The sequence below is a fragment of the Mastomys coucha genome, unplaced genomic scaffold, assembly GCF_008632895.1.
Source record: "Mastomys coucha isolate ucsf_1 unplaced genomic scaffold, UCSF_Mcou_1 pScaffold5, whole genome shotgun sequence".
Taxonomy (NCBI): Eukaryota; Metazoa; Chordata; class Mammalia; order Rodentia; family Muridae; genus Mastomys; species Mastomys coucha.
Genome location: NW_022196911.1, coordinates 4,696,035 through 4,709,607, shown reverse-complemented (window position 1 = coordinate 4,709,607; position 13,573 = coordinate 4,696,035). Strand labels below are relative to the sequence as shown.

The window sequence follows — 13,573 nt, the reverse complement described above, 5'->3', positions numbered from 1 at the left end:
AAAATACAAATTTCAAATAAAAAAAAAAAACCCCGAGATGTGAGCCAGGGAGACAGCTTAGCAATAAAGTACTTTGCATGCAGGTACTAGGGCTAAAAGTCAGTCCCTAGCACCCATGGAAAAGCCTGGCACAATAGAGAGTGCATGTAATCTGAACATTGGCAGGTAGAGATGGGCAGATCCTTGGAGATCACTGAACAATCGCCTTAGCCTAATCAATAAACCTTAGGTCCAGTGAGAGATGCTATTTCAAAAAAAAAAAAATGTAGAAGGCTCCAAAGTTGACCTTGTACACACACACACACACACACACACACACACACACACACACACACATACTTCACGATGTGTCTGATTATACAGGATAAAAGATGGGAGCATGATATCTATGCTGATGCTGATCCCCACAGCTGGACCACTTTCCTAACATCACTTACTGGCTATATCTCACCCTCACTCCTGAACTTCCAAGGGGCTCTGGGAGTATCACAGTATAAATAAGCCTCCCTATCTCTTCTTGGAGCAATTTATATAGTAGAATAGAGATAGAACCAAGGATTAATGGCTTACATTCTCCTTCCTGACTAACCATGGAAAGAAAAATAACCCATTCCATTTCATCAATGTGAAGAAATCAGAAGGCCGTGACTGATTTGACACCACCAAAATGAGCTATGTGATGTCTAAAACGTGTGTTTTCAAATGGATTCGGAGGATTATTTGTGAAAATACACAAAGACTATGTGAATATCATTGCAAATCTTTCTGTCGTGCAGAAAGAATTGTTGCCGGCATTCCTCTAAACGTCAAAAACACTTCTTAAAATACGTTCAAGCATAAGGAAGCTCTGGCTTTGTTTACTTGGTCCAGCTCCATCCTCCTTCTTCCTCTGTTTTGCATTCTCTGACCATCTTCACTCCCTTACCCTAGCACGAGTGGACCAAAGATTTCATGCTCCCCTCCATTCTGAACATGTTGCTGAATCCCACTGAGGTAGAAATGAGTAAGTGGGTCAAATTGCTTTGTGCGGCCCGAATAAATCCTAGCCTTTGTCAAGCAAGCAAGAGGTCCTTAGGAAAGAAGCAAAGAGAGCTGAAGAAAGAGATCCTGCCAACAGCTGAGACTGATGAAAACAGAAAGGAATTAGAAATAGGAAAGATAATTTAAAAGAAATAAAAAATTATGGCAACGAACTTGTGAACTTGGAGACAGAGCCAGATGTCCAGGGAGGAAATAATGAGTGACCAGAGTTGAAAGGAAACACAAACTCAAAAAAAGGAGGTGCCCTCCCTGTTCCCATGATCTTATGGAAGAACTGAGGTTGTGGTAGATTTGGAATGACAAAGGGGAAATTTAAGAACCTTGTCTAAGCCTTGAGATCCAATAAGGCTCTGAGATCCAGCCCAGCCCCACAAGGTAACTCAAATTGATTCCCAGAGAACAAGAGTTTGTTTTTGTTTTGTTATTCTATAAGATTAAAGCAAGATTTAAAAAAAAAAAGCCTTGACATTCTAAAATTCAATAAGCTCAGGAGATTTAATGTTTTAAAAAGCAAGTCTCTGGACACACACCCTGGTGTTAGTACATAGTGGGACTCCATTTCTGCTGGATGGTAAATACTCAAGAGAGGCAGCTGAGACCCTGCGAAAACGGGCTATGTACCAGTTCTGCCTAAGCCCACATCTTGAACAGATACCTTCTCATGTCCAAGGGGTCATTCGATCAGACTAAGCCTCAGTTTCCTCCCCTACGAAATAAAGAGGCTAGCATATACCTGGCAAGATTGCTTGACATTGAACAACAAAAGTGATATGTTCTCATCCTTCCTGTCTCCTGGAGAAAGAAGGACCCCTCGTGTTATACGCAACCCCTGAGGGAAGAATGGGCTTCAAAAATGGTTATCCATAATGCAGATTATACTCAAAAGAAATAAAAGTAATAACTTTTTTTAAGCATGAAAATGTTCATAATCATATCTCTCCAAACAATTGTTGATGTCTGATCCTCTGAGACTCAGGGTGTTAAAAAAAATCTAGCTTGATTTTTTTCATTCTATATAACATTATAGAAGGCAGAGGTATGCAGAGGGGGACATGGCAGCGTGAGTGTCTGTATTCAGACAGATTCCCTAATTGGGAGGCATTCTTGGCCCCCAAAATTATTATTTGAAACTCCTTATGCTGGCTGAAAAAAAAATGCTTTTGCTCTAAGCCTTTGACTTTGGCTGTTTGGGAGCATTTACGACCCTATCATACATAACGTAAACATCAATCTGCTTTCTTATTTCTTTGAAAATTCAATTATTTCTAATTACATAAAGGCATCATTGATCATGGAAGCATAAAAACCAATAGAGGAGAATTTAATCTCTTAAATAAGCTTGTAGACTTTAAGGAATAATTAAATGTTATTGTATTTAGTACATGGAGACATCTTTGTTGTTGATAGCTGGGCCAATGTTAAGGGAAATATCTTAGACCCATCATGCTATATATTGATACAGCTCAAAGTAGAAATTTTGAACTCTATTTTAACATACCTCTCTGTGTCTCTGTCTCTCTGTGTCTCTCACTATCTCTTTCTGTCTATGTATCCCTCTCTTTCTCTCTCTGATTCCTTCTCTTTCCCTCCCTCCCTCTCTCCATTTCTGTCTCTTTCTCCATCTCTCTCTCCCTCTCTCTTTCCCTCCATCTCTCTCTCTTCCCCCACTCTCTCTGCAGGCCTGGAAATGGGCTTTGGGCCCTGTGGTCTTGTATGCGTGTGAAAGAATAATTAGGTTCTGGAGATCTCACCAAGAAGTTGTCATTACCAAGGTATGTGTGTAGCTTTATGTCTGAATAAAAGCCTGAGTGTAGATGAAAATTTTTTATTAGCCCAAGTTTTTAATTTGCCATTTTTATTGCAAAGCTGCCTGTAATTTAGAGGCTCATCTTCTGGTTTAATAATTGCTTGTATCAGGAGCATCTTTCAGTGTGACCAATTTTACTGGAGACAGGGATCAAGGCTCCATGCTGGTACTCAGAATTCTGATAAAGGCTTACAGCATGGTATTGGAGTTAGCCATATTTCTCTTTATTATGGTTTCTCTCTAGTGAGGAAAAGACAGGAAACTACTAAGAATGCTTTACAATGATCGTAGTAACTTTAAACAGCGCATAGAGGTGGGATTTTTGCAAAGATGCCGGTATCATCCACACAGCTTCAAGCATATGCATTCTTACCTGGGTACTGAGCATGGGCTTGGAATGCAGCCACAGGTTCAGAGCATGGAGGGATGGAAGATGACAATGATGGAATGACATGTTGCTCTACCCTGTTTAGTGGTGTGCACCGTGGAGGGGTTTCTCTGCCTTGCTGTACTTCATGCTGGAGGAAAATAGAAACAGACAGGCAGAAAAAGCATATCCCAAAGGTTAACAAAAGTGCAAAGTATGCTAATCACTCCAGAGTGTTAGCTAGTATGGTTTTAACATGATACTATACACCATTCTCTGTCACATTGAAAGAACGTGGACAGACATTCCTCTTTCTGCTTTTACATGTTTCTATGTTTCTGAGTTCAAGCTTAGAACCACAGGAGGTCGATCCAGACTGGAACAAGTGTGAAAACCTAGATCTGTTAGTAGGAAAACATTTAGCAGTTCCTTTCAAGGCAGTGTTAGGAGTTGCAAGCAGAAATTTGGAACTAAAGATTAAAATACTGTGAGGGACTCTTCCTGTGGAAAAGTGTCATACCAGTATCCACAGACTGGATTTTGTTCTCATATGTATTTTATTACAAAAGACATGAAGGTATGCAGATATTTTTTCATAAGGCAATGGATATATATGAAGGGCAAGTCATTAGCATTGAGTCCTTGGAGAAGCTTCATGGGGCTTCCCTATACCAAAAGCTCAGCACCACAATGACATTTAGTCCAACTGAACAAAGAAATCATTTTGGGGAGATATGAAAGATCAATTTTTCCCCTCAGCATGAAGAAAATCCCAAATTATTGCTAGATTTTTTTTAAGTGAAGATGATGTGTTAACTATTTCAATAAACTCAAGTAAAATTATAAGATATCCATCCATGACCACTTATATTCAATTGGGAATGGTTAGCTTGGCTCAGGGACGCTTGGTCACACGGGGCATGGAGTCATGTGCCTGCCCCATTGCTTCCTTGGACTGTTATTAAAAGTCAAGTGCAGCGCCCTGCACAATGAACTCTATTATCACGCACATTACAAGTCTAGGCATGAAAGTGCTGACAAATTATACATCAGAAAAAGCCACTGAAGATTTTGCATGAACAGAAGAATGTGCTCTCATCATTTTACCTGAGTGAGAATCCCTTTGGCTCTTTTGCTCTGGTTATAGGTGGTGAGTCACCCGTCTGCAGTCATGGAACTTCACATGAGGAAGCGTGACTTCAAGATGGCTCCCGGACAGTACATCCTCATCCAGTGCCCATCCATCTCCCCCTTGGAGTGGCACCCCTTCACTCTCACCTCTGCTCCCCAGGAGGACTTCTTCAGTGTACACATCCGAGCCTCAGGAGACTGGACAGAGGCATTACTGAAGGCCTTTGGGGCAGAGGGACAGGCTCCCAGTGAGCTCTGTAGCATGCCGAGGTGAGACCCCCCCCCATGTCACTGATGACATGTCACTGATGACATGTCACTGATGACACAAGCTGTGCTGCCTCAAACGGGGAAAATATCCAAGTGCGTGAATAAACTGTCCAATTTGGCAATAGCTTTATATTAAGCCACAAGCTTGAGTTCATTTAAAAAAAAAATGAGAGTCTTCATCCAATGTATAATTTAGGAGAAGCAAGTACACTTCTGTAAAAATAAATAAATGTTCAACAAAAGTAGGCGATGATCCAGGGAGAAGGAAGAGTTTCCCTTCCAGATCCAAAAGCAGCTCGAGTCTAATTATGTGCAGCCTACCATGAGTTGGACAACTCCCTCTGCAAGCTGTCTCCCACCACAGACTGCGGTTTCAGGCTGTGTTTGCAAAGGTTGGTCTCTGGAAGAAGGATAGTTTATTCTGTTCATGCTGGACTTAACCCATACCATTCCTATATGACTGCATAGTAACCTATAGGAAACTTATCAAAGACTCCTTGTTTCTGCAGCCCTCTTTCCAGATACACAGTATAAGTTCCCGGAGTTAGGGCTTCTTTATACTATTTAGAGGGATGACTCTGGCCCTACCACTGCCCTATTCAGAAAAGCCTACACGTTTGACCTAAGTAACTGTAAGAATGATCATGTCTTGCCTTATTTACGTGAACAAGCAGGTTAATTCCCACTCCTCTAGGACCGTCCAATAGTACATGAAGGCCACAGATAGGGCCCCAGAAAAACAAAACATAAAACATATGAGAAAAAAAAAAAACAAATTAAAAACAGAATGTTTCAATGAAGCATGAAAAAATACATTGGCCACCACATGTTTATTTAGTTAAAAACACAGTGGTACATACGTACATGGAAGTTCCTGCAGATGGGATGCTGCCATCTTCCTTCTGTATCTACACAGATGCCAGACACACAAGGATAACATCACAGAAAAAGGTTAACACCTTCTCCCAATACGTATCCTTTAGCTCATTGAACTTGACAAGTCTTTTTGGATGACAAAGTTAGCGCCATTGCAAGGGTAAGCATGAGATGAAATGAGTTTATTGCCCCTCTGTCCCCTCCCCAGGAAAGGCAGAACAGTAAGCATGTCACACTGGCTGTGTCTAGGGGTGGAATAAATGGTGCCTTCCTGTCAAAAGCAAGCGATGAAGGATAAGCAGTGGCGCTGAGTTCCAAGATTCATAATTTAAAAATCAGGGACAAATGTAGAAGGAGGTGACTCCCTCTACACACACACACACACACACACACACACATACACACACACGACAACACAATTACAGTGTCTGCCTGTTTCCCTCTTCCCTGAATGTCCTCTGCCGTTGTTGTTAAGTTTCATACCTTCAGCCTTGTTTATGCTTGCTTCTGCTCTGTGTGTATCCAGTCACTGAGTCTGTCAAACATCCTTCCCTTGACTAACCAACTACCTTTGAATCCACAGAAAGCACAGTGCATTCCACAGAAAGCACTGTGTACTGCTTCTTGTCTATGGAGTGTCACTGGGAGATCTGACATGATCTGATCACCAAGGCCTTGAGTACCCCTGCTCCACCCTCTTGTCCATCATTGATAAGCCCTCCTAGCCTTCCTATTTTTCTGTAACTGATAGATTAAAATTATATGTGCTTACTGTATGGAATATGATTTTGCAGTGCATGTACATTGTGTGTATATATACACACATTGTGTTTATATATGTATATTACATTTTATATGTATATTATGTTTATATATGTTCATTATGTTAGATCTGGTGAATATATTATTTTACAGTTAACACTTTCACAGTGAGACCACAATGTCTCCTCACTTTGCATTTTTTAAGATTATAATACATAGCCACTGTTTACAGTCACCTTGCTATACAATGTGATCTCTTCAAAGTGTCCTTCCTATACTGACTGTACTTATGTCTCCTTTGTTGAAATGTCTCATTCTACTCTATCCAATCCCAACCCTCCCCAGCTAACCATGATTCCACTGTTTTATTCTATGAGCAAAACATTTTTAGATTATACTTAGATGGATGATAACAGTAAGTCTCAATATTCTACATAGACTTAGCTATTATGTTCCATAATGGCCTTGACATAATATGCAAATGCCCAGAAAGAGTTACCACAGTTGGTTGCAAAGTAAGAATGGTAAAGTGCCCCAAAGATACCGATGGAAGTGTTAGTTAGCAACGGCCCTGAGCTCATGGTATGAGGCACCAAGGAGCAAGCAAGAGTCAGTTGCTGCAAGATCAATGACCTCCTACTTCACATTAAAAACCTGGGGTCCAAGTCAAAAAAGGATGACATGTGAATAAAATCATCAGCTAGAATTTATCTAGAGCCCAGGAGATAGTTCTGCAGGTAAAAAGGTTGCCATGTAAGTGTGCAGACCCACATTCATATCCCCAGGACCCACATAAGTACTGGGTTAGCAGAGCATCCCACTTGTAAGCCTAGTGCTCATAGAGAAATGATGGGAGATCCTGGAACCAGCTAGCTAGCCAGACTAGCCAAATCTGTGAGCTGTTAGTTCAAATTAAAGATCCTACATGGATATACAAGATGGAGAATGGTCAAGGAAGCCATCTGTTGTCAACTGCTAGCCTCCATAGGCATGCACAAACACATATGTGTACATCCCCACATACACATATATCAACACATATGCAGACAATCATACACTCATATACACACACATAGTTACAGCACACGGACTATAAAATGAAAGAAAAGAATTTCCAAAGAATACATGTTCCAATTGTAAGGATGAAAGAAATGTAGCCCATTCCTCCAAAATAAATCAAATAACAAAGTGTCAAAGCTTGATACATAGGAAAGAAGAAAGATATAAAATACACTCTAAAGAAGACAAAAGGTAAGATCCTTACATATTTCAGTAAGTCATTGAGAAGAATTGTCTCAAACTGAACCCTGCCCCTGGTATAACAAAGTACCTTGCAGGTTGACATCAGAGTATGAGCAGGCGTTAGACAAGGCACCGAAGAGCTCTCAATTCTAAATAATGTGTGTGTGTGTGTGTGTGTGTGTGTGTGTGTGTGTGTGTGTGTACTTCTGGTAAGATGGCCACTTTCACTATATTAATCCTACCAATCCATGAGCATGGGAGATCTTTTCATCTTCTGATATTTTCTCTGCCATTGGATGCGCTTTCCCCTACCTGGACTGCCTGGTTGGACCTCAGTGGGAGAGCGTGTGCCTAGTCCTGCTGGGACTAAATGTCCCAGGATAGGGTGGTACCCAGCGGAGGCTCCCCTTCTCCTCAGAGAAGAAGAGAAAACAATTTGGGGAGGGATTTGTAAGAGTGGGACAGGGAGGAGAGGAGGCAGGGGCTGTGATTGGGATGTAAAGTGAATAAAAAAAATTATTGAAAAACAATGGAGCAAAAATAAAGTTATATATATATATATATTTCTGTAGGCTTTGACACATGGGTCTCCTCTGAATTTAATTGACATCTATTTTTTAAATTTGTGTCAAATGAATCACTAATTATTAATTATAAAATAACCAACAATAAGATGCCTTAATCAATGGATAAGGTCTCTATTTGTCTATTTATCTAATTATTTATAAAATAAGTGGGCTAAGATATTAGCACTTTCCTGTTAATGACCTTTTATTTTTATTCCTCGATTTCCATATATCAATATGTAATTAAGCCTTATTAATTAAGATTAACTCAAGAAGAGTTCATTTGAATTATTAGGAAGTCTGGGATATAGAATATTTTTAAATAAATCCATTTGAACTTTCATGAACACATACTAAAACCCAAATGGGTTAACCTCTATCCCCTCCATGCAGGTGACAGGTTCTCCTCTGGGAATGGTTATGAATGACTTAGAAACCTTTTCATTAGCATATCTTTGTTCATATGTAAATGTGTACTTTTGGAATAGTAGGAGTTATTTAATACTTTCTGCCTACTGGAATGCTCTAAATATTCCCTTTACAATTGATTCAACAAATTGTTATTGAACAACTCCAGACTGGATCATAACCAAGGCACCAACTAAGCAATGAGCAAAATCACACCTGTTTCCAAAGACCGGGGAGCTTCGAGGTCACGATAAGCAGAAGTAAATCATGAGCCCCCACAGTATAAATGCTAATATTCAATACGGGAAGGAAGGGTAGATGAAGGAATTTCTCCCAGTCACCCAGGTCCAGGAAAACGTCCCTAGGGAAATAAAGCTTAGACAGGACATAGAGGAAGGGTACCGTGTAAGCAAGTAGAGAGAGGAGAAATTGCAGCTAGTCCATGGGAAAAGATGCTGTGTGTCAGAAGACAATAGTGTGTAGTATTTAGGTAATTCAAGAAAAGCCAACATGGAGAGCCAAGAAAAAGATTGAGAGGAACCCAGTGGCCAGTTTCTGTAAAAATATCTTATTTATTCGAAGAATATGGTTTTTTTTATTATAAAGAAAAATTGCTAAGGAAAGGCAAAACATTTTATTGCCCCTGGGCTGATGAGCATAAAGGATTTTTTTTTAGCAGATATAATCTAAAATAGTGAGTTTTACAAGTTGTACTTAACTGACGACTTATTTCAAAATTACATTTATTCTGAACAAATCACCACCATTAGACTAAAATGTTATAAATATATAAACATGCAAACAAACAAATGAAAATGGGGGGGAGGTTTCACCATGAAGAGAAAAGACAGATCTTCTATGCCCCTGAAGTATCTCCTTTGCCTTTGATGGGAAACGGAGGGGAAGACAGTCCTGGCAGCTCTTCATACAGGCTTCCCAATGCTCACAATTAACAGGAGCTGCCAGAACTCTAAAAGGAGCAAGGGGTGTTGATGAGGAGCCACGGCAGATGATAAGCTTTTCCTTCCCGGAACAGGCCCTAGCCAGGTAGCATTCTTCTAGTGACTGGGGCTACAAATTCTAAAACGTACCCCAAGCTTTCTGAATAGAGAGTATCGTGTGTGTGTGTGTGTGTGTGTGTGTGTGTGTGTGTGTGTGTGTGTGTATGTTCGCACGCCCGTGTGCACACACACACGTGTGCTAGCATGCACATGCTCGTGCGCATGTACTCATGTGTGAGTCTGTGTATATGAGTATCCATGTTCATGGGAAGGCCGGAAGTCAACGTCAGGTTGCCTCCTCGATTACTTCTCTACCCTAGTTTTTGAGACGGTTTTTCATTTGCCTGAGACTTACCATTAGGATAGCCTGGCTTGCCAGAGAGCTAGAAGCGTCTGCCTGTTTCTGCTTTCCCCACCCTGAGATTACAAGCTAGCTACCAAGCTTGACTTTTTATACAGGTCCTGCGAAACAAACTGAGGTCTTCATGCTTATGTAGCAAGCACACAACTAACCAGTTTATCCTTCTCCCCTCCCCAAAGAGAGAATCTTTAAATACCCCAGAAACCTTCAGCCCACATTTGCTGACCCACCCTATGAAACCGAGCGGCTTGGGATGTCTTTGTGTCCAAGAGGGAGACATTCTGAAGGTCAACCGAACTGCATTATATGATTCCAGGCTAGCAGTGGACGGGCCCTTCGGAGGCTCTCTGGCAGATGTATTTCACTACCCTGTGAGCGTGTGCATTGCAACGGGAATTGGAGTCACTCCCTTCGCCTCTCTTCTGAAGTCTGTGTTGTATAAGTGTTGTGAATCACAGAGCCTGCCCGGGCTGAGCAAGGTATGGAAAAATCATTAGGTCACCCTTCCATGGAGTGAAAGGTTCAACACCCTCATATCTCTCCTCTGCTGATTCTTGGGGAGGATTTTAATTAACTATGAGGGATAAACTCAAGGATCCTTAACTATACTTATGTTCTTAAAAATCTCCACTCAGTGTTACATTTATGAGCAGGGTTATGTCTAATCTTGTTAAAGATGACAAGACATAAATTTTATTGCTTCATTGCCATTACAGGACATGTAATTGCTCATCTCGATAAAATGTGGACAGGCTGCAAATGGCTATGTGACTGGGCTGCAGTCTGTCATATTAGCAGGCAGGCTTCCCCTCTCCTCTTTAGCTCCACTTAGTGGTTGCAGATATCTTCCTTCCATGGCCTCTACGAATAGACTTTGATATTCTTCTCACAGTGGTGTTGACACATGGCACCAAATCCTCTTTGTGATTTCTAGTATGTTCTTGGACTAGGCTTCTCCATTCCTTTGTCCTATCCAGTATGAGAACCCATCTCATACTTTGACCCTGCCAAGGCGAAACGAGCCTTCTTTTCCATCCCCTGAAAGTTTAATAGTTGACTCTATAAGATACTCTGTAATTAACAGAAGAAAAGATACACCAATTTATTGATGAGCAAGCTTACAGGAACCATACAAAGTCCAAAACTCAAAGAGAGGCCAAGTGGTTGAAGCTTCAATAGCCTTTTCTTTGGCTCCTATGAGCAATTTTATAGAAGGTGATCTTTAGGGGAGATGAATGAGCCTGAAGAACAGAATACTTGAAACAAAGCTCACCCGTGTTCTGCCAATGGTGTCAATACCATATTCTCCATGAGACTTGGTATTTTGGAAAATCCAGCCTCTAGGTCAACAGCAGAGTTATACAGAAAGACCCTTCCCTCCCCTCAGAAGTGATGAAGTGGGGCAGTTGATGATGGTCAGGGGGGCCTTGGTTATCCTCAGCTCAGAGCACTCCTCATGCTAATATGCCACAATCTGGACTTTCATTCTCTGCACCTAAACACTCTTAGGACCAGCATGGGGTACTACAAGAGCAGAGTAAAGTTGGATGTGTGTCTTAGGGTTGCTATTGCTGTGACAGAAAACAGCTTGAGGAGGGAAAGATTTGTCTCATCGGAGAGTTCCATGTAATAGTCCACTTTGGAAGGAAGGAAGGAAGTCAGGGGAACCTGGAGTCAGGACCTGAAACAGAAGCAACTCTGATCACTGACTTGCTCACCCAGGACTCCCTGTCCAGGGATAGCACCACCCACAGTGCACTGGGCCCTCCCACATCAATCACAAATTACTAAACTATAAAACAAATCTAGCCACAGGCCAAGACGGTGGGAACATTTTCTCCATTGAGATTTCCTCTGCCAAATTAACTCTAGCTTGTATCAAGTTGAAAAAAAAAAAAAAAAAAAACTAGCCAGCACACCATGTGTGGAAACACATGAGAAGGCAGGGCACTTGGCAAGTTTAGAGCTAATCCTGGCCTGTCCTTATTTGCTCTGTGTGGCCCTTGGTCATTGGTTCCTACTGGACCTAAGGAAGATGCTGAAGTCAATAAGTGGATCCCATTGTACAGTCATTACTTTATCTTATTGCTCTGATCAAATAACTATTGAGAAACAAGGGAAGCAGGACTCATTTTGGATCATGACTTGAGGATTTAGTCCATCATGGTAAGGAAAATGTGGCAGTGAGTGGTCCTGTGGCAGTGAAAGAATGTAAGAGCTGCTCTCTCGTATCTTAACAGGCCAGGAAAAAAAAAGGCTGTACAGGAAGCAGGACCCATAATAAGCCTTAAGCTCCTCCCCCAACCCACATCCTCTAGGAAGGTCCAACCTCCCAAAGATCCTACAACCTCTTAAAACAGCTAAGGACCAACTGTTCAAACACGTGAGCCTGTGGCAAACATTTTACATTCACATTGCACAGTACCTATTCTAAGGGACGTTGGCTGTGTGATGTGATCTGCTAAAAAGAATTGTGTGGCCATGTAACACCTAAGGATTGTGCCTTCAACATCACATTCTAGAAGATTATCATTATCTGCAACCCTTTCAGTTAGGGTCTGCAGAAAAATAATCTTAGCAAGTCTTAATCCACCGATTCTTCCCAACCCCATTTAGCCATTGACCCTTCCTTCATCAGCTACATACTCGAGAATTATGTTCTGTGAAGCACTGAGAAAAATGTAACCCAAGGACCCCAAAATTGGTGTCTTATCCACTAAGAAAGAGTAAAATTAACTGTTTCCTCGGGTCCAAAGTGACAGATGCTGGACATGTGGTTTTCCTTTGGTCTTGGAGCTGCTCTGCACAGCTGGGGACCAGGTGTCAGGACACAGAGCCTGTGAGTAGCATTTCACAATCTGACTACAACAGAATATGAGAATTAAAGTTCTTTCTCCTGGATATAGAACTTGATGTTTAAAAAGAGTAAAGGGACCTTCCAAAAATATTCACAGACAATCAAAGGCAGAATCTAGATCCAGGTCTGACTAGTTCTTTATCTGTCATAGAATCAGTACATTGCAGACATGAAACCATGTGCTCCTGCAACCCAAGTATACAACACTACAGGACACCTCTCTCTCTCTCTCTCTCTCTCTCTCTCTCTCTCTCTCTCTCTCTCTCTCTCTCTCTCTCTCTCTCTCCCTTTCCCTCCCTTTCTCCCTCCCTCCCTCCCTTTATATCTCTATCACACACACTTGCTTTTGCTCTCTTGTTCTGTGTATGTATTTGTGCACATATGCATGTAAATGTGAATGCACACATTCCTGTAAGTGTACCTGTAGATTCAAGTTTCAAATACAGGTGCCTATGTTCCCAATACATGTGTCAGGGCCAGAGTAAAGACCCAGATACCAGCCCTCAGATATCTCTACTCTTTGTTTGAAACAGGATATCTCCTCTTACCTGGCCTGTAAGCATCTAGGGATTACAGGTGCACACTGTCATACTGACTTTTTCTGGGTAACTGACCTCAGACTCTCATACCTCCAAGGTAATAACTTGACTAAGCCAACTCCTCAGCTCCACTGTTACTGATCAGAGAATTTGTACCTGAATTCTGTTCTCTCAGAGGCTCTGCCTGACAGCTATCATTAAAGAACCATTACCTGCAGTGCCTCCATTCACCTCTTCAAATTGGGATTCCTGTTCCATCCAATGAAGAAGTAAGAATCCATATGAAACATGGAGTGATTTTTTTAAAAAAAAAATAAAAGAAGGAAGAGGAGGAGGAGGAGGAGG

The 13,573-nt window shown here is 41.3% G+C and overlaps 1 protein-coding gene across 1 annotated transcript in view; it reads left to right on the top strand.

The window, feature by feature from the left end:
* Nox3 (NADPH oxidase 3) overlaps window positions 1–13,573 on the top strand; it is a 64,617-nt gene that overhangs the window by 18,879 nt on the left and 32,165 nt on the right. Inside the window, exons 8-10 of the mRNA XM_031352065.1 lie at window positions 2,721–2,813; window positions 4,363–4,616; window positions 10,149–10,311. Coding sequence (XP_031207925.1) covers window positions 2,721–2,813; window positions 4,363–4,616; window positions 10,149–10,311 — 510 coding nt within the window. The remainder of the gene's footprint in view (window positions 1–2,720; window positions 2,814–4,362; window positions 4,617–10,148; window positions 10,312–13,573) is intronic.